At 35.4% G+C, this 24,221-nt stretch overlaps 1 protein-coding gene across 1 annotated transcript in view; it reads right to left on the minus strand.

Moving 5' to 3' along the window:
- The window catches only part of ADGRB3 (adhesion G protein-coupled receptor B3), a 736,029-nt gene that overhangs the window by 341,333 nt on the left and 370,475 nt on the right, over nt 1-24,221 (minus strand). Inside the window, exons 13-14 of the mRNA XM_037139787.2 lie at nt 6,667-6,816; nt 4,662-4,737 (exon numbers count right to left, since the gene is read on the minus strand). Of these exons, the coding sequence (XP_036995682.2) occupies nt 4,662-4,737; nt 6,667-6,816 (226 nt within the window). The remainder of the gene's footprint in view (nt 1-4,661; nt 4,738-6,666; nt 6,817-24,221) is intronic.

Consider the following 24,221-nt stretch of genomic DNA (forward strand, 5'->3'; position numbering starts at 1 on the left):
GGTTTTACTTTTTTATTATTTCCATTACTACTTAGTTCAATTGCTTTCCTGGTTGTTTTTTATTCCTACAATATTGGAAACTCAGATGAGTTCCATTTCCTAAATACGAAAAAATTCATCATGATTTATCTTCATTAGTTTGGTGCACTTGATAAAAGATAATTTTCAAACAACCACTGGCTTATGAGAATGTTGTTTTTTGTTCAGCCATGTTTTTCCTGGCATTTTAATACATAGTGGAATTTATATATAATTTTAATTAGATCCTCCACAATATCTTGAATTTTAATAGCCATATTAAAGTTCTTGTTATTATTTTTTAATAGAACTACATATTCTATATGTCCTACCAGGAAAACTATCTATTGCTTCCATGCTCAAGAGTATTGTGATTTTCCTACAACACTGAAGCCTGAATTTATTAAATGAGTCAGCAAGTGGATTGTTTACAACTATTTCTTGCACTTTTTGGCTTGAGTGTATGCTTAGATACACCCTTTCTTTCTTGGAAGTAATTTTAATAAGATAAATTCTCAGAAGTGGTGCTTCAGTCAATTCTCTTTTGTATCAATGACAATGCATTTTTAAATGTCTAAATTCTCACCAGCAGTTTAAGTGCATGCCAGTAGTGAGTGGTTGTTAGTTCCTTGACATGAGTGGTACCTTCATTTGTCACCCCCAAAAGAAGTCGTGAAGGGGTGGGAAGAGTGACAGTCTTTGGTCTTAGTGTCAATAGACTGAGTTGGGGCTACCAAGTTGACCCCAAGGCTCCTTAAGCCAGAAAATTCATGTCTACCCCCTCCCGGGCCTTGAAAGATTTCTACAGAAGATACATGTATGATCTCACTCATATGAGGTCCATGGTTGTACTGTTTAATGGAATGGCTATTAGCCTCATAGAGGCAGCAAGACATTGGCAGAGTCTTTGTTTCTGCAGACAGAAGACTTGAGTTGAATTAGAACTCAGTGACCTCTTGGACATGTAATCTTGGGCAGGTCACTGAAGCAATGGGAGTTCAGATCTGCCATCTATATAATTAGACTTCTGGAAGGTACTAATCTTTAAAGAGCCTTGCAGCATTAATGTCCACTAAAAAATAAAGTTTAAAAAAATATCCACTGACTGGTTCTATACTTTTTAAATATAAGAAATTATTCTAAAGAATAATAAATGTGGGAGGCTGAGAACAGAGCATAATTTAGTTTGGACTAAGGAGAATGTATTTACTTCATTGGAAGGGACAATTTGAATATGCTTAATTGTAAAAGGGAAGTCAATCAAACAGGGAAGCATTGTGGTTGGAAGAATTACTAAATGCATATTAGGGCAAGAGAAGAAAATAAATATTTAAATAAAAGAGTCATACGCAGTTATTTCTGTCTTTGTACGAAGAAAAATTGTAAATTATATCTATTCAAAATATTACATGAAGTTGCTCTTTCTAGACCCCAGGAGGAAAATTATGCAAAGTATTGTTTTGAAAATGATTATATCAAAATATAAGATCTCTGAAAACATAACAGTAATCCTACCATTATTTTGTGTATGGGAGACTTTGCTGCAAAAATTTCAACTGGTAATTAGTAAAATGATCACTGGGTAAAAGGTGTCAAGAAAATTTGGTAAATAGTAAGTAATAATATATAGAGAGTAATAATATAATAATAATATAGAGAGTAAATTATAAGTAAACATATAGAGAAAATTTGTATTTTTATTTGAATTAAACAATATTTTTTTCCTATTGGGTTCAATTCAGTCATATTTATGTAATATACAATAAGATGTGTTTATTTTTCCCTTGTTCCTAATATAGTTTTATAATTTAAATACCAAATTTCTATGTACCTTATTTTTTTTTAACATTTTATTTATTTATCTTTAGAGGGGAAGAGAAGGAGAGAGGGAGAGAAATATCAATGTATGGTTGCCTTTTGTGCATCCCTTGCTGGGAACTGGCCTGCAGGGAAATTGCCTGAAACCTGGGCATGTGCCCTGACTAGGAATCGAACCACGACTGTCTGGTTTGCAGGCCCACGCTCAATCCACTGAGCTACACCAGCCAGGGATTTATGTACCTTATTTTTTAAAATGGCTTATATAGGATATCCTATAAGACAATTATCCCAGTAAACATTTCTTTTAACTTTTACCATTTATTAAGCATTGTTCTGAGAGTTTTGACCTCATAGGAGATTTAAAAGAATTAAGACAGTAAGGTTAGCAGGGTTGCTGCTTAGTAAATGTTGAGTGACTATAAAACATAGGCATGGCCTTTGTCTGTTAAAAGGCTTACTCTTATTTAGGGGACCTAGATTTGGTACAATTACTTACTAAACTTTCTAGAACAATTATTTGAAAAGAAAAAATAAGCCCCAAAATGCTCAGTTACATTTTCTACCATATAAAAGAAAAGAAAATGAGAAATGCTAATATTTTATTTTTTAAATAGCACTTAAACATTTCATAATGTACATTCCATCATCATTATTTCTGGGCAATGAATCTAAATGTGAATATTGTTTTCCCATAGTCATTTACCTAATTACTTTGTACACAGAAAGTATGAGTGGGTATAAACATTTATAATTCTTATTCAAAGATTTTTAGGGACTTAAAGCTAAAGTATATATCAGACCTCCAGAAAGTTCATAACTGTACTATAATTAAGACAGGGGATTTTTGAAGTTGGAAATTTCAAGCCCAAATTTCCTTATAAAAGATGTCAGTGACTTGCCTACAGGCCACTCTGAGTCCTTTTGTGTCACAGGTGATATTAGAGAAGTCAAACTCCACATCACTCCCTGCCGTGAAATCACCATAATGCATCCATTCATCTACCCACAAGCCGTAAACTACCACTGCCTCCACCATAATTTTTTATAATGTTGAAACATTAAATAAATGTGTTTTCTTCCTTTTTACAAAAGACTGATATCCTTAGGTAAATTTCCAATTCCCTTTATTGTATAAATTTATGAAAACTTAGAGTAACCTGATGTCATTTGTGTAGGTGATTGAGTTCTGTATTATTATACCAAACAAGATTAATCTTAATGCAACTTTGTTAGACATGTAGAGAAATGAATTCACAATCTAAAGCATTTTATGTTGAACATTATATTTGCATTCACTATACCCCTCACCAGTAAATCGGGTGAAATTACACATGAAATGTTCCTGTTTTTAAAGCTGAACTGAAGGCAGATGATTGCTCAGTGACATGGCAAGTTTATACATTTTTTTGTTATGTTAAACTGAAGTTAGAACCCAAGTCATCTGATTTTAAGTAGTGTCCATTCTAGAATTCTTGAAAGATGATGTTTACCCAGATGACCTCCCTGTGAAATGTGTCCAACTTTGAGTATCTGTGTACTTTTAACTCTGACTCATTTCCCCTCAGATGGTCATCACACACAAAGATACAGGCAGTGTCACTATAAATCAGTTTTACTGGTAAGTAGTTGCACATATTAATATGTTTTAATAAAATTAGTGGAAAAGTTGAGAGTGAACTTACTAGTTTTGAAAATTTGTTATGAGTAGAACAAAACCAAACACAAACCTATTCGGCTTCAGAAATCCCAAATTTCATCCAGAGAAGGGAATTATAAAATTCCCTTCCCATAACTGTCTCTGTGGGTAAAGGAGAAACTGCATTGTCTTGAGCAGGACTCTCGATGGCTCACCAACTATATTAATAATTCATATACATAGATTTTCTCTATAGTCACTACAGCTGAAAAAACTTAGTTGCTTCCTTGGGAGGCCTTTTTTTCTGCTGGACTAAACTCTAATTGGTTTTATTTCTAGACCATTTGTTATGCCCCTGGTACAACTGTACACATCATTCACAGTCTCTTGTCCCTGAAAATGAAGATTTATTCATGAGGGTATAAGGGCTCACTGCAAATGTGGCCATGTTTTACTGAAATACAACTTTGTCTCAACCCTCTAAAAGTGAGGTATGATGAGGAGACAGGTCATCATGGATGATAACATCACTATCCAAATAGTCATGAATGACATTTTCTGTGAGATCAGGAAAAGTAGTGAAGACAGTGGAGCAAATAAATGAATGTTGGTAAAATGACTATTTGTAATTGTTTTTTTTTAATTGACTGGGAAGAAATAAATTGATAGATTTCTTCCAAAAATAGTGCTTTAATTGAACAATCTCATTTTTTCTTAATATAACTGTAATTGAGTATTTATTTAGAAACAAATTGAGATCTTGTGCAAATGAAGGAAAAAACATGTATTCCCAGTCATTAAGACACTCCTTTAATTTTATGTAATGTTGATGAACAGTACTGTTAAGTACAATTAAATAGAGAAGACATTAATTTTAAAACAACCCATTCTGTTATGGAGACCTGAGGGTTTCTTTCTTTCCTTTTTTCCCCCTAAGTCTTAAGGCAAGTCATGATTAATTACAAAAGAATTTCAGAGCTATAATCACAGTCCAACATAATTTTTTCCAGTTGTTTTTAAATGTATAATATGGTAATAAGCTATTCATTAAATTGGTATTTTCTGTTTCACTTAAGAAAAAGCCCTTTTGTATTACCGAAGCTTGACTATTTTCATAGAATAAGCTATAATCACATTTTTTGAATAATTTACAAAGATTGCAATAGCTTACTACTTTGCAGCTTACCTCAGAGTGGGCAGAATTAGATCCAAGTTTTTGTATAGGACAGCTCCAAGAACAAATACTGATGATTCATCTAATTCTAGAAAGAATGCAATTTTTAAATATTAGCAAAATAGCAAGAAATTACTATATCTTACAAAATTTTAATTTACCCATTACACAGGGATGCCAGAACTTGATGATGAAAAGCTGGGTAGAAGAGAAGCCTTCCTGACCATGAATGGGCAGGTTATTCACCACACTCCATACATTTATTGAAGTTCTAAAAGATGTGTTGTCAGTGTTTTGTGTCAGAAGGTAATATTGCTTCACAAAGTTAAGACAAGAAGCTGCTTTTATTTATTTATTTTTATAGTTTAAATTTTTAATATATTTTTATTTTTTAATTTATTTTTTTATTGATTATGTCATTACAGTTGTTCTATTCTCCCCCTTCATTCCCCTCCACCCTATCCCCCCCATCCCCACCATTACCCCCCTTTAGTTTATGACCATGTGTCTCAGGTTCTTTAGATTCTATATTTCCCATACTATTCTTGCTCCCCCCATCTATTTTCTATCTACTGTCTATGCTACTTATTTTCTGTACCTTCTCCCCCCTTCTCCTCCTCCCACTCCCCTGTTGCTAACCCTCCTTGTGATCTTCATTTCTATGTTTCCACTCCTGATCTAGCTGTCCTTTTAGTTTGCTTTTGTTTTAGGTGTGGTTGTTAATAACTGTGAGTTTGCTGTCCTGTTCATGTTTTTTTAACTTCTTTTTCTTCGATAAGTCCCTTTAACATTTCATATAAGAAGGGCTTGGTGATGATGAACTCCTTGAATTTGATCTTATCTGAGAAGCACTTTATCTGTCCTTCCATTCTAAATGAAAGTTTTGCATAATTACATTAGCCAAGATTAAAATGAAGGAGAGAATCCTAGAAGCAGCAAGAGCTAAGGGGACAGTCACCTACAAAGGAGTTCCCATCAGACTGTCAGCTGATTTCTCAAAAGAGACCTTACAGGCAAGAAGGGGCTGAAAAGAGGTATTCCAAGTCATGAAATCCAAAGACCTACAACCAAGAGGCTGCTTTAGTTGCAGCTCCGGGGCTTAAATTCCCAAAGACATGGGGGAAGGGAGCTGATTCTCTTTTGCAACCCTCAATCATGAGGTCAAAATTTCTAAGGCAAAAATGAAGACCACAATGGCACTATTGAAAATGCACAATTTTAGAGACTAATGATGTTCTTAAAACAATTTTTTTAAATTAGTTTTTATATACCAAAAAAATATCTTCAAACCAAAACAAATGTGAGGAAGAAATGAAAATAACTTTCATAGAAAATGCAACATGTTTCATTACCTAAAGTTGAAATACGAGGCCATAGGCTTTACACTGAGATAAGATTGTCAATATGGAAACCTGATCATGTCAAGCTTTGGTCTACAATTTGCACTTGTATTTTTATTTTGATCCTAGTAGATCCTTTGCTCCAGTGAATTCAGAGACTGAAAGACCAAGTTTAAGCTTTTTATATGTATAAAATTAATTTAACTTAATTTAACTTGGAGGCTTTCTAAATTATTTGATATGTGGAAATTCATGTCTAGACTTTTATTTTTTATACTTTACATCTTTTTAAATTCTTTATTTATTATATTACAGTTTTCCCAATTTCTTCCACTTTGCCCTCCTCTGACCTGCCCCACTCCTGCTCCCACAGTCAATCCCTACACTGTTGATCGTGTCCATGGGTCATTCATACATGTGCTTTGACTAGTCCCTTCCCTTTCTTTTTATTTTTTAAATATTAATTTTTTATTTATTGTTTGCTTTTAAGTCTACACTTAGCATCCTGTTTAAGAATGTTTAGTTGAAAATTTTTTTATTGAATATATTAAGGTGACATTGGTTAATAAAAAACATACAGGTTTCAAGCATACATTTCTATAGTCTTTTATCAAATAGTCTTATCATAAGACCATCAATGGTTGTTGTTCAAAACCCAAATTACCTCATATATTTACCTTTTGATGACAAAGGAGTGAAAATGGTTTTTGGAATGACTACTCTGTCTTCTGAGTTTCTTGCCCAGTCAACCATTCCCTTCCGTCCTTTCATTGGGAAGTTGATGTCTGTGAGAACAGAGGCTGCTGGAAGCTTCTGAATGCTAGCCACTATTAAAAAAGAAGTAATAATGTCAACTAAAATCTTCCAGTGTAATCAAAATTGATCATATTAAACCTTGTAGTATATACAAAATAAAATTTCAAGTCAAAATTATATTTACGAGAGTTACAAAGCAGACTTATATTTTCATATTAAACAGCACTCATTTAGGTTGTTGATTCTTTTACTTATCAATCCAAGTGCTGCTTTCAGTAGGAATCATACATAGTGCTGGTCAATGGCGGGTGGGTATTCTAAGAGTACCGGTAGGGACCCCATACCCCTTATTCATGGTAGGTCTCCATTTCAATTGTTTGAAGCTCATGCTGTATTTTTTGTTACATATTTTGATTAATGCACTTGATTCATAGACTAAAGTTTGCATTTAAGTCTGAACTTTATTTATCTTCAGAACAAACTTTCTGCATTACATCTGAACACTGTCTTTGGGACAAATTGTCCATGGATGCGAGGGGATCCCAGAAAGTCGTGGAAAACTCAGCCATGCTGCTCCGGGGGACAGAACTGGCAGAATGTAAACAGTGAAGTACCACAGACGCTATAACCAGAGAACCAGTAGAACATGCAGGGTTAATAAACACATACAACAATAACAAATAATTCTTTAAATGCAAACCCACGACTGAAAGTAATGAATGTGTGTGTGTGTATGAATAAGGAATTGTAACTTTACTTGCAATAAGTATTTTAAAGTATTGAAAAAAGAGTGAATGATGTTTGGTAATGCCTGGATATGTATCCGCTATTATTATATATTTATTATATACACTCACAAATATATGTAGAACACATATGGTATATGTGTAGAATTACATATATGTAGAATACACACATGATAATAAACACTTAAGCACTTATTGATAATATATATTTCAATTAAATAATGTAATTTTTATAATTTTATATTGCTCTCCATGAAAGTTTTAGGCTCCCCATGTGGGATTTAAATGGAAAGATGATAGGGGATCGCTGAAAGCTATCACAAAAGGAAAGCTAAAGTAAGAAATCATTAGGCTTCTCACAAATGGGTTTCATTCAAAAGACACTTGTAATTAAATCAAGTGGGGATGAAAATTAAGAATTTAATAGTATTAGTTGTATATTATTGCACCACTGACTGAGTTCCAAATCAAATTGGTTATGTATTATTGCACTTTCTTAAAGCAGTTTCAGGCTATTTTACATATCTGCTATTAGTATGAGATGGAGTTTTCTTTGGCCTTTAATTTGACATAATAAGCCTAAAAAGGGATTTCATAACTGAATGGTGAAGGAAAGAAGGTACATGAATTACTTATGGATGTTAAATGCTGCTTTTGCATAACAGCTCTAATTATTTTAATTTCTTTAATTTTTCAAACCACATAGTGTCTTTATTGTTCATAAATAACCCAGGTCAAGCGTCCTCAAGGTCCCAATCCTACCCTGCAGGTAAGTGGACAGGTCAGCACACTGCAGCACATTCTTTCCCTTTAAAATGATTTTTGATACAATTTTTAATTAATTAAATTATTTATTTTTAGAGGGGGGGAAGAGAGGGAGAAACAGAGGGAGAGAAACATCAGTGTGTGGTTGCCTCTTGTGTGCCCTCTACTGGGGAACTCGCCCACAACTCTGGCATGTGTCCTGACTGGGAATCAAACTGGTGACCCTTTGGTTCGCAGGCTGGCACTCAGTCCACTGAGCCACACCAGCCAGAGTGCAGCACATTCTTTCTCAAGGGTCCTATTGTAAGCTCTATTCAAAATGCAATACTAAGTTCATGTACTTCCAAATTGTTTCATTCTAACTTTGGTTGTCTTAGTGTTAAAGGAAATTTATTTCACCTCTCTGTTCTAAAAATTTGTGAAGAGAAATGAAGGCTTTATGACTGTCATTGAACTAGTTCCTATCATAAAGAAAAATAAGAAATAAATGATTGGGCCTTTATGTCTACTAATTCTTTTGTTTCTATATATATTAAATAGAAAAAAATAAACAAACATAAAAGAGAAATAATAATAAATTTATTTTATACCACTTCATCCTAAATAAATGCTAGTCTAATACCATATTCTTAAATATATAAAAATGATATATTTGCATGTGCATCTGTGTCACTTTATAAAATGCATTCATTCTTCAATTCATTCTCACACTGGCTGTTAAATTGTGACTACATGGATTAGACTACACCTTTAGACACAGTCTAGATGAAAAAAATAAAAATCAATTTGGATCACTTATTTGTACAGAAGTCCTTTGAATTGTATAGTCTGAGCATAAAGGGTACATAAAAACACTTATTCATTAATTGTTATAGAAATGCAGTTTTAAGATGGTATTTTCAATAAATACATTACAAAAAGGGTTACGACTTTATAAGTTCAAATGCTAGATTTCAAATGGTCAATATACATGTTCCTTAAAAGACAGAGTATTTAAAGGTGTACATCTTTCCCTAAAAATTGTTTTCACATTATTAAAGGACTGAAGAACTTTTTTAAAAGATTACCATATCTTGGTATGTGAAAATTAAATGAAATCCAAATCCCAATGTCTGCAGATAAAGTTTTACTGAAACAGGCAAACCATTCATTTATACGTCCTCTAAGGCTGTTTTCATGCAACAATGGCAGAGTCAGATAGTCACAGCAGTCTCTACAGCTCACAAACCCTCAGGTAGTTTTACTCTCTGGCCCTTTAGAGAAAAAGTTGGCCTACTCCTGTTCTAGACATATGTGGGAGAAGCTATTTTTAAATATTACACTTTTCCTTTAAAAAGAGAAATACATTCCAAAAGCATCTTAATTTCTGTACTTTTTCTGTTCTGTATTGCATGTTCTTTCCAACTAATTTGTTTTCCTGTGCAATACAGAAAATAGTGAGGGAGGTTTACACTGATTATACCAAATTATTTTTAGTTTTTAAAAAGTATATTTAGTGAACTTTGAAAATAGGCACTGATATACATTCATCTCTATACCAGATAGTTCATGATTTCACTACTAATATAAATATAAAATAAAATGTAAAATGAGAATAATTTTGCATGTATACCTGAATAGTGAAAACAAATCAATATAAAATTTTTTAAAGAAATTAATTCTTCCTCTCCTCCCAATCAGTGACATTAAGAACAGAGTTTCTGTAGAGGAAGGTACACGAGATGATAATTGACCAAATATATACCCAGAACTGATATAATTGTATTACCCAATGTCTTTCCAATAAATTTAATAAAAATATAAAAAATATGAGAACTTTGGCATATGCAGCATGATTGACTTTGTGTGTGTGTGTGTGTGTGTGTGTGTGTATATGTGTGTTCAATATCTAAGTATGTTTAAACCTTCTTAGAAAAGTAAGTTTGGAAATTATGAGGAGTTAGGCACCAATCAGGCAAGAAATAACAACTGAAGGCAACAACTCAAGGGATTTCCAAGATAGTGAATCATCCATTTTCAGAAGAGTAATAGCAATGGACAGTGAAAATATGGAGAAAAGAGATCATCGTAGACTGAAGAGTTCATTCTGGGAATTCATTCATCCAACAAACCTGTACTGAGCCCTGAGAGTGTTCAAACATTGTTCCATCACTGAGGATTTAACAAGTGAGAGAGACACAAATTATCACTTGTAAAGAGCTCATACTCTAGTGGAGAATACACACAGCTGTTAAGTGAGTAAACAATTCAGATTATTCTGGATTGCGATAGGTGGCATTGAAGAAATAATTTTGATGGAGTAGGATGGAGCACAGTTGATTGCCAAGGAAGGCCTTTCTGAAGAGGTATAACTGGGCTGTGGTTTAATGGTTGCATATGAGCCAAGGAGACTGCCAGTGCAGCCTTAGGGCCTGGAAAGGTCTGTATTGTTCCAGAGGAGTCAGAATAGCCATGTCTGGGTAAGAGAAAGCATGAAAGGGGGGAACGATGTGTCCTAGGGAAACAGTACATTCCTAATACAGCAAAAAGCCTTACTTAGAGTAGGAGAGGAGACTGAAAACAATACTGTAGGCTAAGAGATCTGGTGATCTGGAACATGATCAAATGTGGAACTTGGAGATGTAAACTGGATGCCTTCTAACTAGAACAGTTGATAATGTAGACATGGATAAGTTCTAAGAGTGAAAAATGGGCATATTCATTCAACAAATATTAGTTGAGCACTTATTTCATGCCAGGCACAGTTCTAGGTACTGTAAATATTCCAGTGAACAAAAGAGTGAAAATTCCTGCCCTCATGGGATTGGCATGAAATCTGGGGTGAGTTAGACAAGGAATAAATAAACACAACCAGATAAAATGCCAGTAATGATAACCTGATAGAGAATGATGGTTGGAGTTGGGAAAGGTTCTTTGGTAAGCTGGCATGTGTGCAGATACCTGAACCAAATGAGGTGGACAGCTATATAGATACAAGAAGATGACAGAGAAAAGCTGCAAGATGTAGTATAGGAAAGGTTCACTTTTAAAGGATAAAGAGGAATAACCAGGGAAAGACACCAAAAGTAAATGGAGGAGAGATGGAGAGAAAGAGAGAGAGAGAGAACCACAATAGTAAACAAATTTAAGAACAAGGAGATCTATTTTAATAATGGCAGAGTGGCTTTATAAGGAGTCAAGGCTTTGTAAGTTATGGAAAAAGGCCATTGGTCTAAAAACATGAAAACCATACTCTAAAATTAGGTTCAGGTCATGCTATATTGTAGATGTTGGCAAACTTTTTCTATGAAGGGTCAAAAAGTAAGTATTTTCATCTCTGTATGCCATCAGGTCTGTGTTGCAACTATCTGACCCTGCTAGTAGGATGTGAAAGCAGCGATAGGTGATTCATAAACAAAAGACCATGAATGAAAGTATGGTATTTAATCACATAATAAAAATTGTGTTACGTAACCAGTATGGTCTCTGCAGTCACATCACGCGTGACTGTCAATTGCTGAGCCTGATCAAGATGCGCAAGTGTCTGCTCCTCCACCCTCATGAAAGAGCTTTTTTTTTTTTATAAGTAGAACATTATCTTTATTCTAATCCTTAAGTCTCTACTAAATTATTTTTTTCCTTAGTTTGGTCTGTCTTCATTGTTCCATCTAAAGAAATTCAATTCTCTCCTATTCCTGACTATTATATTACCCTGTTTACTTATTTTTTATGGTCCTCTTCACAGTTAAAAATGGTCTAGTGTATGAGGATTGCTTCCCACACTACACTATAAGCTCCAAAAGGAAATGAGTTTTCCCTATTTACTGTTATATGATAGAATCCTAACATGTAGTAGTGTTTGACACAACACCCTATATATTTTTTAATGAATGGGGTTTACCAAAGACTTAGGAGGAGACATTGGGATTTTACGTGAAATCTTGGGGCCCTGGAGACAGACTTAGTTTTCCAATTACTTTGTGATCTTCGGTAAGTCATTTAATTGCTCTTCAGTTTGTTCATCTGTGAAAGTCAATAACCTTTCATGATGAGTAAGCCAAAAACAGTTCAGTCCCTATACACAGTTAAGACAATATATGCCAATTTCCTTTTATTCTTCACCTCAACCATTCTCTGCTATGTGTAAAACACTGTGGATGATCCAAATTAAAAAAAAAATAAGTTCTTTCCCTGGCTGGTGTGGCTCAGTGGACTGAATGCTGGCCTGAGAACCAAAGGGTCACTGGTTTGATTCCCAGTCAGGGCACAAGTCTGGGTTGCAGGCCAGGTGTCCAGTATGGGATGTATGAGAGGCAACCATACATTGATATTTCTCTCCCTCTCTTTCTTCCTCTTGTCCCCTCTCTTTAAGAATAAGTAAATAATATCTTTAAATTTAAAATAAAACAAAAATAAAAAAAGTTCTTACATAGAAAAAGATTATAATTTAGCGAGACGCCTGATTCACACAAATATCTTATATATGGGTAGAATGGGTTTAAGAACTTTTCTTCTGAACTTCAAAATTACTTGAACTGTTTAATTGAATTTCTTCAGGAACCTCAAAGTAGGGTATTCAAAGCTTAACTATTGATTCCCACCTATTCCTCATCAAAATATTCTTTCCTTAATCAGTGTTTCCCATCTCTATAAAAAGTATCTCCATTCACCCTTTTATCAAGGCAGAAAACAGTAAGTTACCCCTGGCGCATCCATAACCTCCGCCCCAGAATCTAGTTGCTCACTCCGCTTGCTGTTTCCCTTCCAAGCTGTTTCCTTATCACCACCTGGACTACCCCACAGTAGTCCATCAAATCTTGCCTAAATGAAAACAACTCACTGTATTCACTACTTCCGTTATGACACCTCTCCTACTCACTCTCTACATGGCAAGGAGTCATTGTTGTAGCAGGGTTGAGGTATGTTACTCCCCAACGATTTCTTGTGACATTTGTATAAGGCACAAACCCCCTTCCAGGGTCCCCATGACCTAGTCCTTGACGCCCTCCTCAGAGCTTGCTCATGACTTTTCCCAGTAACAACTGCTCTCCAGTCACATGTCTCTCATTTCACATGAACTCCTCCCTTGGAAAATTCTCACTTAGCTGTCAAATTGTGGCTTCAGTGCCAAGGAGAACTTGCCAGCACTGAGCAATAACATCCCCCAAAGCTAAGTTAGCAATCTGGGTGAGTTTCTTTCATGGCATTACCAAGATATCACATATACATATGTATATAATATATACACATATGTATCATAGGAGACCATTCTGCATGGTGTGGGACTGGCCCTCAGTGGCAAACATCTACTGCAGAATAGCTTCCTAAAATCCTTGCAAAACCTTCCAAGGGTGAGTGTAACCGGTTCAACTGCTTTTGCCCTTTTCATTTGCAAATACCCCTCTTCTGTGACGTGATTAGCGGCATTGGCTTCTTTGTTTTCTGTAAAAGGTAACCACCTAAAGCCAACCTGTGCATAGTGAATGAGGACCACCATGTAATGTGCTGAGAAACCCAATAAAGGTCACGGCAAGGGCCAAGGCTTTTGCTCCCTTTGATTGAAAAGCCATGTTGTCCCTTTTCCTCCACTGGAGTCAGTAGCCCGTGTGAATGTCTCATTTCATGCATAATGACGTGGGCACTGCGGGCCAGTGTCTACATCAATGTATATATAAAATGTATATAAAATATATATATTTGTTTTCAAAGTTCTTTTTCTTTATTTTACATACAATACAAAGTATATGTTCATTTGTTTACTAAGTTTTATGTTTTAAAACTTCTCTTCCCTACCAGAGTGTAACATCCATATGGGCAGAGCCAGGCATGTGTGGCTTCTCATTTTGTGACCAAAGGCTAGTTGGTACCTGGCAAGCACTTAATAAAGACTGATTTAATATAATTAAGGAAGGAAGAACTGAAGAATAGGGGACCAATTTTAACTTGAGAGGGGGAACTGGGCAAGGTTAAGTACATGATTCTATGACGATGTAACTAAGAACAAGGAGGTGATTTCAAGTTGTTTGTAGAATTTTAGCCACTTTACCTTACCATAAAAGAAAGCAGGGGCCCTATGCACTTTTCAAAATAGAGAAACTAAAGTTAGACATATGTGCCTAAACAAGCATAATTTTTTGAAGAAAGAGGAGGGACACACAGCTGTAACAGACACACTACTTACTGAGCACTTACGTGCCAGCACTAACACATTCTCTCACTCCACCCCACAACACACTTGAAGCGAGCATAATTAATCCCGTCATAGACTAGTTTTGCATCATTCTGCTGCAGAAATAAACTTTGAATCCTAATGGCATTACAGTAGAGATTCATGAGTTTATGACTGGAACATAAACACAGTAAAGAATGACTGCTGGCCCGGCCCGGTGGCTCAAATGGTTGGAGCTTTGTCCCATACACCAAAAGGTTGCCGTTTTGATCCCTGGTCAGGGCGTGTGCAGGAGGCAACCAATCAATGTTTTTTCTCTCGTACTGATGTCTGTCTCTCTCCCCCCTCCCCTTTCTCTAAAATTGATAAACATATCCTTGTGTGGATTAAAAAAATGACTGTTCACAACAAGTATTACTTGATATAGAGATATTTGTGAATTTTACTTCTTTAGCATCAAATTCAGAAAAGAGTTTGATTTGGATCATCAAAGCAAATAAACCAAAAATATCTGCAAACAAATAATAATTTCCTCTTCCTCTCCACACACACACGTACAAACACATAAGCATGTCCTATTTCACTACAATAATTTATATCTAGTTAAAAAGAGCACACCAACCAATTACAATTTTATTTCACCTATATTGTCTAAATTATATTACATAATAATATATTGACTTTTCTGGTAAAATATTGATACTACAAATTAAGATTTCATATTTCTAACATATATGGCATTTTTGAAATGGCATGGATTCTTAGAATACATTTCTTAAGAAAGTAGATGTTATCCTCTTTAGCAAGACTATTATTACCATTTAGGAAAAGTAAACAAAAATTGAAAGATCTAGGAAAAATTAAAAGAGAGTTAATCAGGCAATGAGTTTAGGGAAAGAAAAATAAGACTACCTAGAAAAAAAAGATAGTGAAATAAATTAACATTCTCCAATAACAGAGACAGAGTCTTCAAAAGAAGGAAGGTTCATATTTGTAAAAGTAATAAAGTAGCCCAAATGGACATTGGAGTTGATTATTAAGACCTCTTGTAATAGCAAAGAGAATGCTTCTGTATCTTAGTCTCAATTATCCCTATTCCCACTGGATTTTAGAACCCACTTAACAATTTCAATGTATTAGGCTCTATTTAATTTCAAAATATGTATATTGGATATATAATCTATTATCCAATATAAACCATTCCCTTATGAAGTGTTCAAACCCTACATCTATAACATTCTATTTAGTAGTTATCAGCTGAACATTGCCCAACATATAAAAGTCATTTGTCCTTTAAATCTTGTTATTATTTGGATTTTCTATTTAGCCTTTTATTAAAAACGTCTTTGTTCTTTGATGTAACATTGACAAAAACTACTAATATTCCCCTAAGCCTGTAGCATGAATTTTAAAACAACTGCATCCATCTGAAATAACTCACTTCAGTCATTTTCGAACACACACTCAAACACACTCACTCACATCTGCTCCCTCATGTTCCTATGCCACAGACTGAAACAGAGGATTAAATGAAAGAAAACACATTAAATTATCCACATAATTATTTACATTTCTTAAGTTAAACCTCTTCATATGAAAAAAATTAGTTGGTAAAAAAAGCAGAAAAATAGTTTTGACTGTTCAAAAACATTATTTAAGGACAAAAGAGAACTAATTTCTTCATGAATCCAGGAGGATACAGTATTATTTGATGCATTTGGTACAGAATTATTTGATGCATCTAATACAGATAAATGATATCCTTCTACAGACTACAGGTGATGGGTTGCATGTTAAGGGAACAGAAATTATAAAACTCAAGTAGAAAAGATTCCTCTGTATGAATCATTCAAAGGAGCTGGGACCTGATTAGTGACAAATAAATACATGGAGGAGAACAGTAACTTCTGAAGATAGCGAAGTGAGAATAAAATCAGAAGGTTTGTAGACGTTTAGGTTCACTGCACTACAGAAGATACTGTGTAACAAATTTATTTTAACGAACACAACACAGACAGTTTTCTAGGTTTAATTTTATCTGCGTAGAAGTCTGGGAGCCTGGTGTGCTTTGTGAAATAAACAGTCAGTGTACTACTGAGATTTGAAAAAATAAACAACATAGGATATTAATTTTAGGTAGGACTTAGAAGTTCCCTGGAGGGCAGGCTGTGGCAATGGGGGACTGAGTGACCTGACCAAAGCCACACACCCAGTCAGTGCCAGAGCACCTGGTTGTTCCCGTATTTGTCCGCTACCTGTTACTCGGGCCCGTTACCTGCCAGCTGCTAAATATATACTATCTTTAGTCTTTACAGTAACTCCTAAGAAAAGATATTACTATCTCTACTTTGGAAAGGAGCATACTGAGGGATTTAGAGATAAAATAAGTTGCAAATGGTCAGTTAGTTATAGCACAGCCAAGGTTGGCAGCCAAATCTAGCTTCAAAGCCAGCAAGATTTCCTAGATAAAAAATAGCATCTCTGTTTACATAGACATAAAGGTACCAACTTCTAATCTGGGTCATATTTTTCAGCTGTCACATTCAGATGAGAATTTATTTATTTGAAATTCTGTGAAGGGAGCAATGGAGAAGAGGAATAATTTCACACAGAGTTCTTGGTATAACCAAATTAAAAAGATGGAAAAAATATCGGAGGGGAATCAGTGCCATTTTTCTCTTCACAGGTTATTATAGAAGCAGGCCACTATTGCCATAGAGATAAGCAAGTATTGCCATAGAGACAGTCAAAATGGAATTGTTTTTCATATTCACACAAACTCACGGCAATATTCTTCCAATTTATTTGAACAGCAAAATCAGAAAGAAGGCAGGCACCATGCCAATTTCAGTAATTTCAAATCCTTATTGAATAAACTATTAAAGACCAGTGATATTTTTATAACATCCAAATTTTGGTTTAGTAGGCTTTAGATTTTATATCTCTATTTGTTCTATAAGTGTGAGTCTACCAGATTCTGAAGGAATTAATCTTAAGCAGAAAACTGAAGTCATGCTGGGGAGACCCGTCATTCCCACATCTTTTAGATGCAGTGTCTCCAGGGAACTGGGAAGCCATTTAAGTCCCCATATGGTCCTTGTGCTAATCCCACTCTGAAAGGCTTTTCCTAGTTGGAGTCCTCTGTCAGATTCCCTGACTGAGGCAAAGTGCTGGCCCCTTGATGCAAAGCTCCTCTTCACAGGTCCTTTTGGGCACAGAAGTCACAAGTGACTTCTTGGCAGAGACTCATGTGCTTTATAGAGAATAATTAATGGAAACTGAAACCCTGAATGTTTCTGGTTAGGTCTATGTAGCAACAGGAGAGAAACCAAGAATTCTTGGTCTATATTCTCACCAGAAATCTGGAGTGTGAAATTTTGTTTTTTTTTAATTTCAGGATAGTTTTCACAATCCATGTCCAGTATACCAAGGTCTACCACTAAAACATGTACGTATACCATCTCTGCTATATACATTTCATTCTTTAGGTTGGCTTGCAACTCTTTTCTTATATACATATCAATATGCCTGATACTTATGTATATATAATGCATATGATATTCATAGCGATGGTATTGCAGAACTCAACTTTTCCTCTGCTTTTCCTATTCATGTTCCAGTGCTGCTGAGCATTACTGCACATTCTAGATGTTGCATATCCCCAAATGAGTGTTGTGTGACCGCATTTGTTTTCTTTAGGCGATGACCATTTTTCCAGCAAATATAAAATCTGAAAGAACTGACAGGCCTTAGAGCCAAAGCTTCGGCCTTTATCTAGCTATTCTCTGTGAGACAGTTACTAAAGGGATGAAGACTAAGCGAATAACAAATGAGCTCTCAAAATTTTCAGTTTCTAGATATGTTATAAAGATTAAAGAAATAATACAGGCATCCTTTAAAATATATAATTATCCAGGAAAACAATATTAATTTTTAATAAAGTAGATATATATGAAAAGTATAACTACAAATAAAATAAAGGTCAGAGGTGATTTTCCTTGATGTAGAAAAAGATATTAGTGAGATTTCTCTAAAATTATGTCAAAAATCACAGTGAAATTTTTAATGTAACAGAAGTAGGTTAGAGTATGGTTGGCTGAGCAAAATAATAAAACAGATCTTTAAACTTTTAATTATTAAGATGCAGAGGGATTGTCCTGGCTGGTGTGGCTCAGTGGATTGAGTACCAGCCTGGGAACCAAAGGGCTGCGGTTCGATTCCAGTCAGGGCACATGTCAGGGGTTGCAGGCCAGGTCTCCGGTTAGGAATGTGCAAAGGGCAACCACACATTAATGTTTCTCTCCCTCTTTCCCTTCCTTCCCCTTTCTCTAAAAAAATGAATAAAATCTTTGAAAAAATATATGCAAAGGGATAAAAATGCACCCACTGTGAATGGGAAGCACTGTCACAGGACAAATTGTGTGAGTGTCCTTGACACTCTGGCAGCAAGGTCGTTAGGGATAAACAGTATCAACAAGACTTGTGAAAGTGGTAATTTGGCAAATGCTGTATAATATATGGAATGCTTTACCTCGCTTTTTCCTGGAAAGCATATGGAATAAAAGAATAAAATATAAGGGAAAATATTTTCCTCACTTCTCAAACGAGTTCCTTAGAATAATAACCAGTGTCTGATACTAGGGAATTTTCATTAAAATGTAGGCTCAAATAATGTATACACAAGGTACTGTAAGAAAACAGGCATTCCAAAGTAGTGGCATGTAGACTCTTTTCTTGATGGTAAATTAAACCAGGATAAAGAAGCAAAAGCTATTAAAACTCTGTGACTATATTGAAGATTCGGAGCAGAACAGTAGTTAGGATTAGGCTAGTGATTGGCACAATACAGGCCTAACAGATGCCCTAACTAGGTTACGCAAAATGAGAAAGAATAGCTATTAATAGTTTTATTAGTATAACTTTTTTAGAGAGACATATTTCATTGTATGCCTCCATGAATAATTGTGTCCTTGAGTACGGCTGTTTAAAACAAATAGATAAATCTGGAAATATTATGCAACTATTTTCACCCCAGTTTCTTTCTAAAAGAACACAGGCCTACTGACATTTATTTATTTATTTATTTATTTATTTATTTATTTATTTATTTATTTATTTTACCATGAATTTTTAAAAATATATTTTATTGATTATACCATTACAGTTGTTCTATTTCCCCCCTTCATTCCCCTCCACCTTGCACACCCCTCCCCCACCATTCCCCCCTTTAGTTTATGACCACGTGTCTCAATTCTTTAGATTCTATATTTCCCATACTATTCTTGCCTTCCCCCTATCTATTTTCTACCTACCATCTATGCTACTTATTTTCTGTACCTTCTCCCCCCTTCTCCTTCTCCCACTCCCCTGTTGCTAACCCTCCATGTGATCTTTATTTCTATGGTTCTGCTCCTGATCCAGCTGTCCTCTTAGTTTGTTTTTGTTTTAGGTGTGGTTCTTTAAAATGCTGTAACATCACCAGTGTTTTCTACTTGAAGATCCAGGGTTATAACTTTTATAGCAGTACTACTACAAAGAACATTTTCTAAGCTGGAGAAATAAAGGTACTTTGCAAAGACATTTGCAGCTTAGCTGGTAAACTTTTATTTATTTATTTATTTATTATGTTTTTTTTGTATTTTTCCATTACCATTTATCCCCCATACCCTCCTCTTTCACCTCCGCCCCCTACCCCTCACAACCACCACGCTGTTGTCCGTGTTCATGAGTTTTTTCTCTTTTTTGCTCAATCTCTCCCTCCCCACCACCTCATACCCCCAGGATCCCTCAGCCTGCTCTCTGAGTCTGTCTCTAGTTTACTTATTAGTTCAGTTTGTTCATTAGATTCCACATATGAGTGAAATCATATAGTACTTGCCTTTCTCTGACTGGCTTATTTCACTTAGCATATTTTTAAAAATACATAATAGTTTACAAAATAGATGGAGGAGGTGAAGAATAGTATAGGAAATAGAGAAGCTGAAAACCTGAAATGTATGACCCATGGAATGAACTAAGGAGGGGGAATGCTGGTGGGAGGGGGTGCAGGGCAGAGGGGAATGAGGGGGAGAAAAAATGGGAAAACTACGATAGCATAATTAATAAAATACACTTAAAAAGGAAAATACATATAATAGTTTAAGTACAATGAAGCTGGCCAGTTTATGGCCAGTCTTGGTGACCCATAACCATTCTTCCTCTTTAAGGTTCCAGGGCTGTACAAACAGAAGAAGAAACACAAAACGAGATAGGGAGAGTAGGATATACTTCACTTGTAAACAGGCAGCTTGATCTTAGCTACAGCTTTAAATAGTCATTTCAAGGAACAATTTCATTTGCCTAGGAATTCAGATGGTGGAATGATGACAGAATGCTGATGGCCTCAAAAGATGAATATGCTTAACTGCAAGAGCAAGGATTTGTGTTGGGCTAAGGAACAGGAGTATGGGAGTATTAAAAAATAGACAGCATGATGACTATAGTTAACAATACTGAATTGTGTATTTGAAAGTTGCCACGAAATTAGGTCTTAAAAGTTTTCAAAAGCAAAAAAATTATAACTATATGTGGTGATGAATGTTAACTAAACTTACAGTGGTGATCATTTAACAATATGTACATATATCAGGTCATTATGTTGACTTGTTACAATGTTATATGTCAATTATATAGCAAATAAGGTTTTTAAAGAGAGAGAGAAAATAAATAAACCTAACGGTTTGCTTTGTACCCTAAACTGTAGAGACATACAAATGATCACCAAAGTCAGGTTTGACATTTGTTTATATTATACATGTTTTGGAATAAATCTGTCTCATTTTTGTGTCTGGATTCTTGAGACCCAGTGGAGATATCCTGAGCCTTCTCTTTCTTTGACACCTCACTTCTAACTGTTAGTAGACTCTGTCAGATCAACCATGGCACACCTGCAGCACCTGACCGCTTCTCGCTATTTCCACTGGCATCTCGTCCAAACTACCAAGCTCCCTCATTTGGCCTATGGCAGTCAATACCCTGCCGGTCTCCCTATATCCAGCCATACCCCCAACAGTTTCCTAGTTTCTATAATCACAATAGTCCGTTTAGAACATAAATAAGGTCAGGTCATTTCTCCGTTCAAACCCGTCAGTAGTTTTGCAGCCCACCCACAGTCTGGCATGCCACTCCCTTCCCCACGGCTGCTCCTTCCACAGTCCCTCCCTCAGTCACTCCAACCCCACTTCGCCTTCTTCGGCGATATATCAAGTGTATGGGTACACCACAGCTCTTGTATGTATTACTCCTGCTGCTTGAAATGTGCTGTCACCACACATCATTGCGTCCCATGCTCCCCAGGCATTGAGGTATATATTCAAATGTCACTTCTCTCCTGAGAGTCTTCCCTGACCACCAACCAAAGATGGCTCTCCTGTATTCACCCTATGCCCTCACCCTTGTGAATTGCTTTATTTATCTTCATATCACTTATCACCACTGGGCACATTAGATGGCCCTTGTCTGACATCTGTCTCTGCTACAGAACAAGTTTCAGAACAGCAAGAGTTTTGTCTAATTTGTTCACTGAAAATTCTCAGAACCTGGAAAAGAACCAGACACATGTCCATTGAGTGACTGTTTAAGACCTCTTACAGCCAGTAAAATTCATGAATCACTATCGATCAATTACAATGATGTTAGAGGGCAAGGAAAACAGGGGTCCTCGGTCGGGGAGAAGAGAGCCCGTCCACACCCCCTGAGTTACAGGTCTTGCTTGCTACTAGAAGGGTCTGATATGGTTCTTCACAACCTCCCCAGTGCTTCCACCCCAACCTTTGGAAAACAGTGGATCACAGAAAGGACAGTAAATATATTTTCCATTAAATGAGCAATAAAAGCTTATTGTGGGGCATATCATTCCAAGTCATAGTTTAAAACTATGCTTGACTCGTACCTATTTTCTTAAGGGAACAAGTACCATTTGAAAAAAAAACAGGTATTTTTTTTTCTTTCTGATTTACAGAAAAAAACACACCACTTGCTTTAGGTGTCTAGCAAGAAAGAGTGGTACAAAGCCAGAAGGTGAGGGCAGAATTTGACACTTTCAGATACAAGTCTAGCTGAAGCAGTATCAGGTGCCACAGAAAAAACAGACAAAAATAGATGTTTACTTGCGTATTTCACAGTGTGAACTCGCTATGTGTCTTATCTTTAAAGAAAGGGAGTGAAAGAAGTGAAGGTGTATGAACAATAAAACTCAGCAGTGACAGAAAGTTAAATAAGCCTGGAAAGAGAATCCACTTTATTTTTGTAATTACATCATCAGATTGAAGTTTTGCTTCTCTATTGAAGAACAAGACATTCTACCAAAGAAATGATTAAATTTGCCTGTGAGTATAAAAAATAAAGATTTGATATCGATGAGACAGTGTTGTAGAGAGAAAGAAGATATTAAGCTGTATTATGGCATTCTTCAGATTAAATTTTGATTAAATTTCAAGAAAAATCAAGTATGAATGCGCATTGTGAAAAGCCCAGTATTTCATATTTTTAAACCAAGAATAGACAATGATATTTAGGTTGGCAAATAAAAATGCCTTAACTTTAATGTTTTAAGGCACTGCATTTACTGAATTGCTGGAGAATAAGTAAAACTATACTTCCCAGCATCTTTTATCTCTTAGGATTTATACATAAGAACCACTTTTGAAATCCCCTATAGCTAACAATTATAACATTCTGTATTTGAGATATTATTAGCGTAAAACATTTCCTTTTAATTTGATATTGTTAACTTCGACTGTTCCTGAAGAACAGTTACAAGATAGCAGTAACTGGGTCTGGCAGCATCCATCTGTGCAAGTAGAATACATTTTTGGAGATGATTGTATCAAAATGTTAAGAATACAAAAGCAAACTAAAAGGACAGCTAGATCAGGAGTGAAAACATAGAAATGAAGATCTCAAGGAGGGTTAGCACAGGAGAGTGGGAGGAGGAGAAGGGGGGAGAAGGTACAGAAAATAAGTAGCATAGACAGTAGATAGAAAATAGATAGGGGGAGGGTAAGAATAATATGGGAAATATAGAATCTAAAGAACTTTAGACACATGGTCATAAACTGAAGGGGGGTAATGGTGGGGGTGGGGGGTGCAGGGTGGAGGAGAATGAAGGGGGGAATAGAACAACTGTAATAGTATAATCAATAATAAAAAAAAAAGAATGTGATCCACTGAAGCCACCTAAAGAGCCGTGTCTGCACTTTTCCTGGAGAAGTTTTGCTATATCCTCAGCAACCACATAAGATTTTGTTTAATTCCAATACTCTGATATTTATTAGCAATTAATATTAAGTAGCATATTCATTTTGAAATGTTCTTTCCCTCCTATTAATTGCATGACAATGACTTTATGCTGCCTTGTCCTGAAACTCCTTATACATATTGTCTCTGATTATTCTTCTTCTGACACCTGCTATGGCCCTTTGTTTTTAATATAAACAATACTTACATCTTTTTTTCTCTACTATCACTTTTATGCAGTTGATTACTAAGTGTATATTATAAATTTCACTTCTTTACTAGAGCTCAAGACCTCATTTTATTTTTTCACTTGAGTTACACTTGTATCTAAATATTAATACATAAGAGACACTCTCGAATGTTTGTCCAATAAACATAATCTGAATTCCTCCCTTCTGTCTAGTACCTCAGTTGGTTGTAAAATGCTGTAATATCTCTCCTCAGATAATCTCAAATTCATAACCACATTTTGGTTATTATTTTTACTACCAGTAAGTAATTCAAGTCTTCATTTTCTCACGCATGGGTTACTGTAAAAAGT

This window comes from Artibeus jamaicensis, unplaced genomic scaffold (assembly GCF_021234435.1).
Source record: "Artibeus jamaicensis isolate MK-2021 breed Jamaican fruit bat unplaced genomic scaffold, CSHL_Jam_final contig_388, whole genome shotgun sequence".
Classification (NCBI taxonomy): Eukaryota; Metazoa; Chordata; class Mammalia; order Chiroptera; family Phyllostomidae; genus Artibeus; species Artibeus jamaicensis.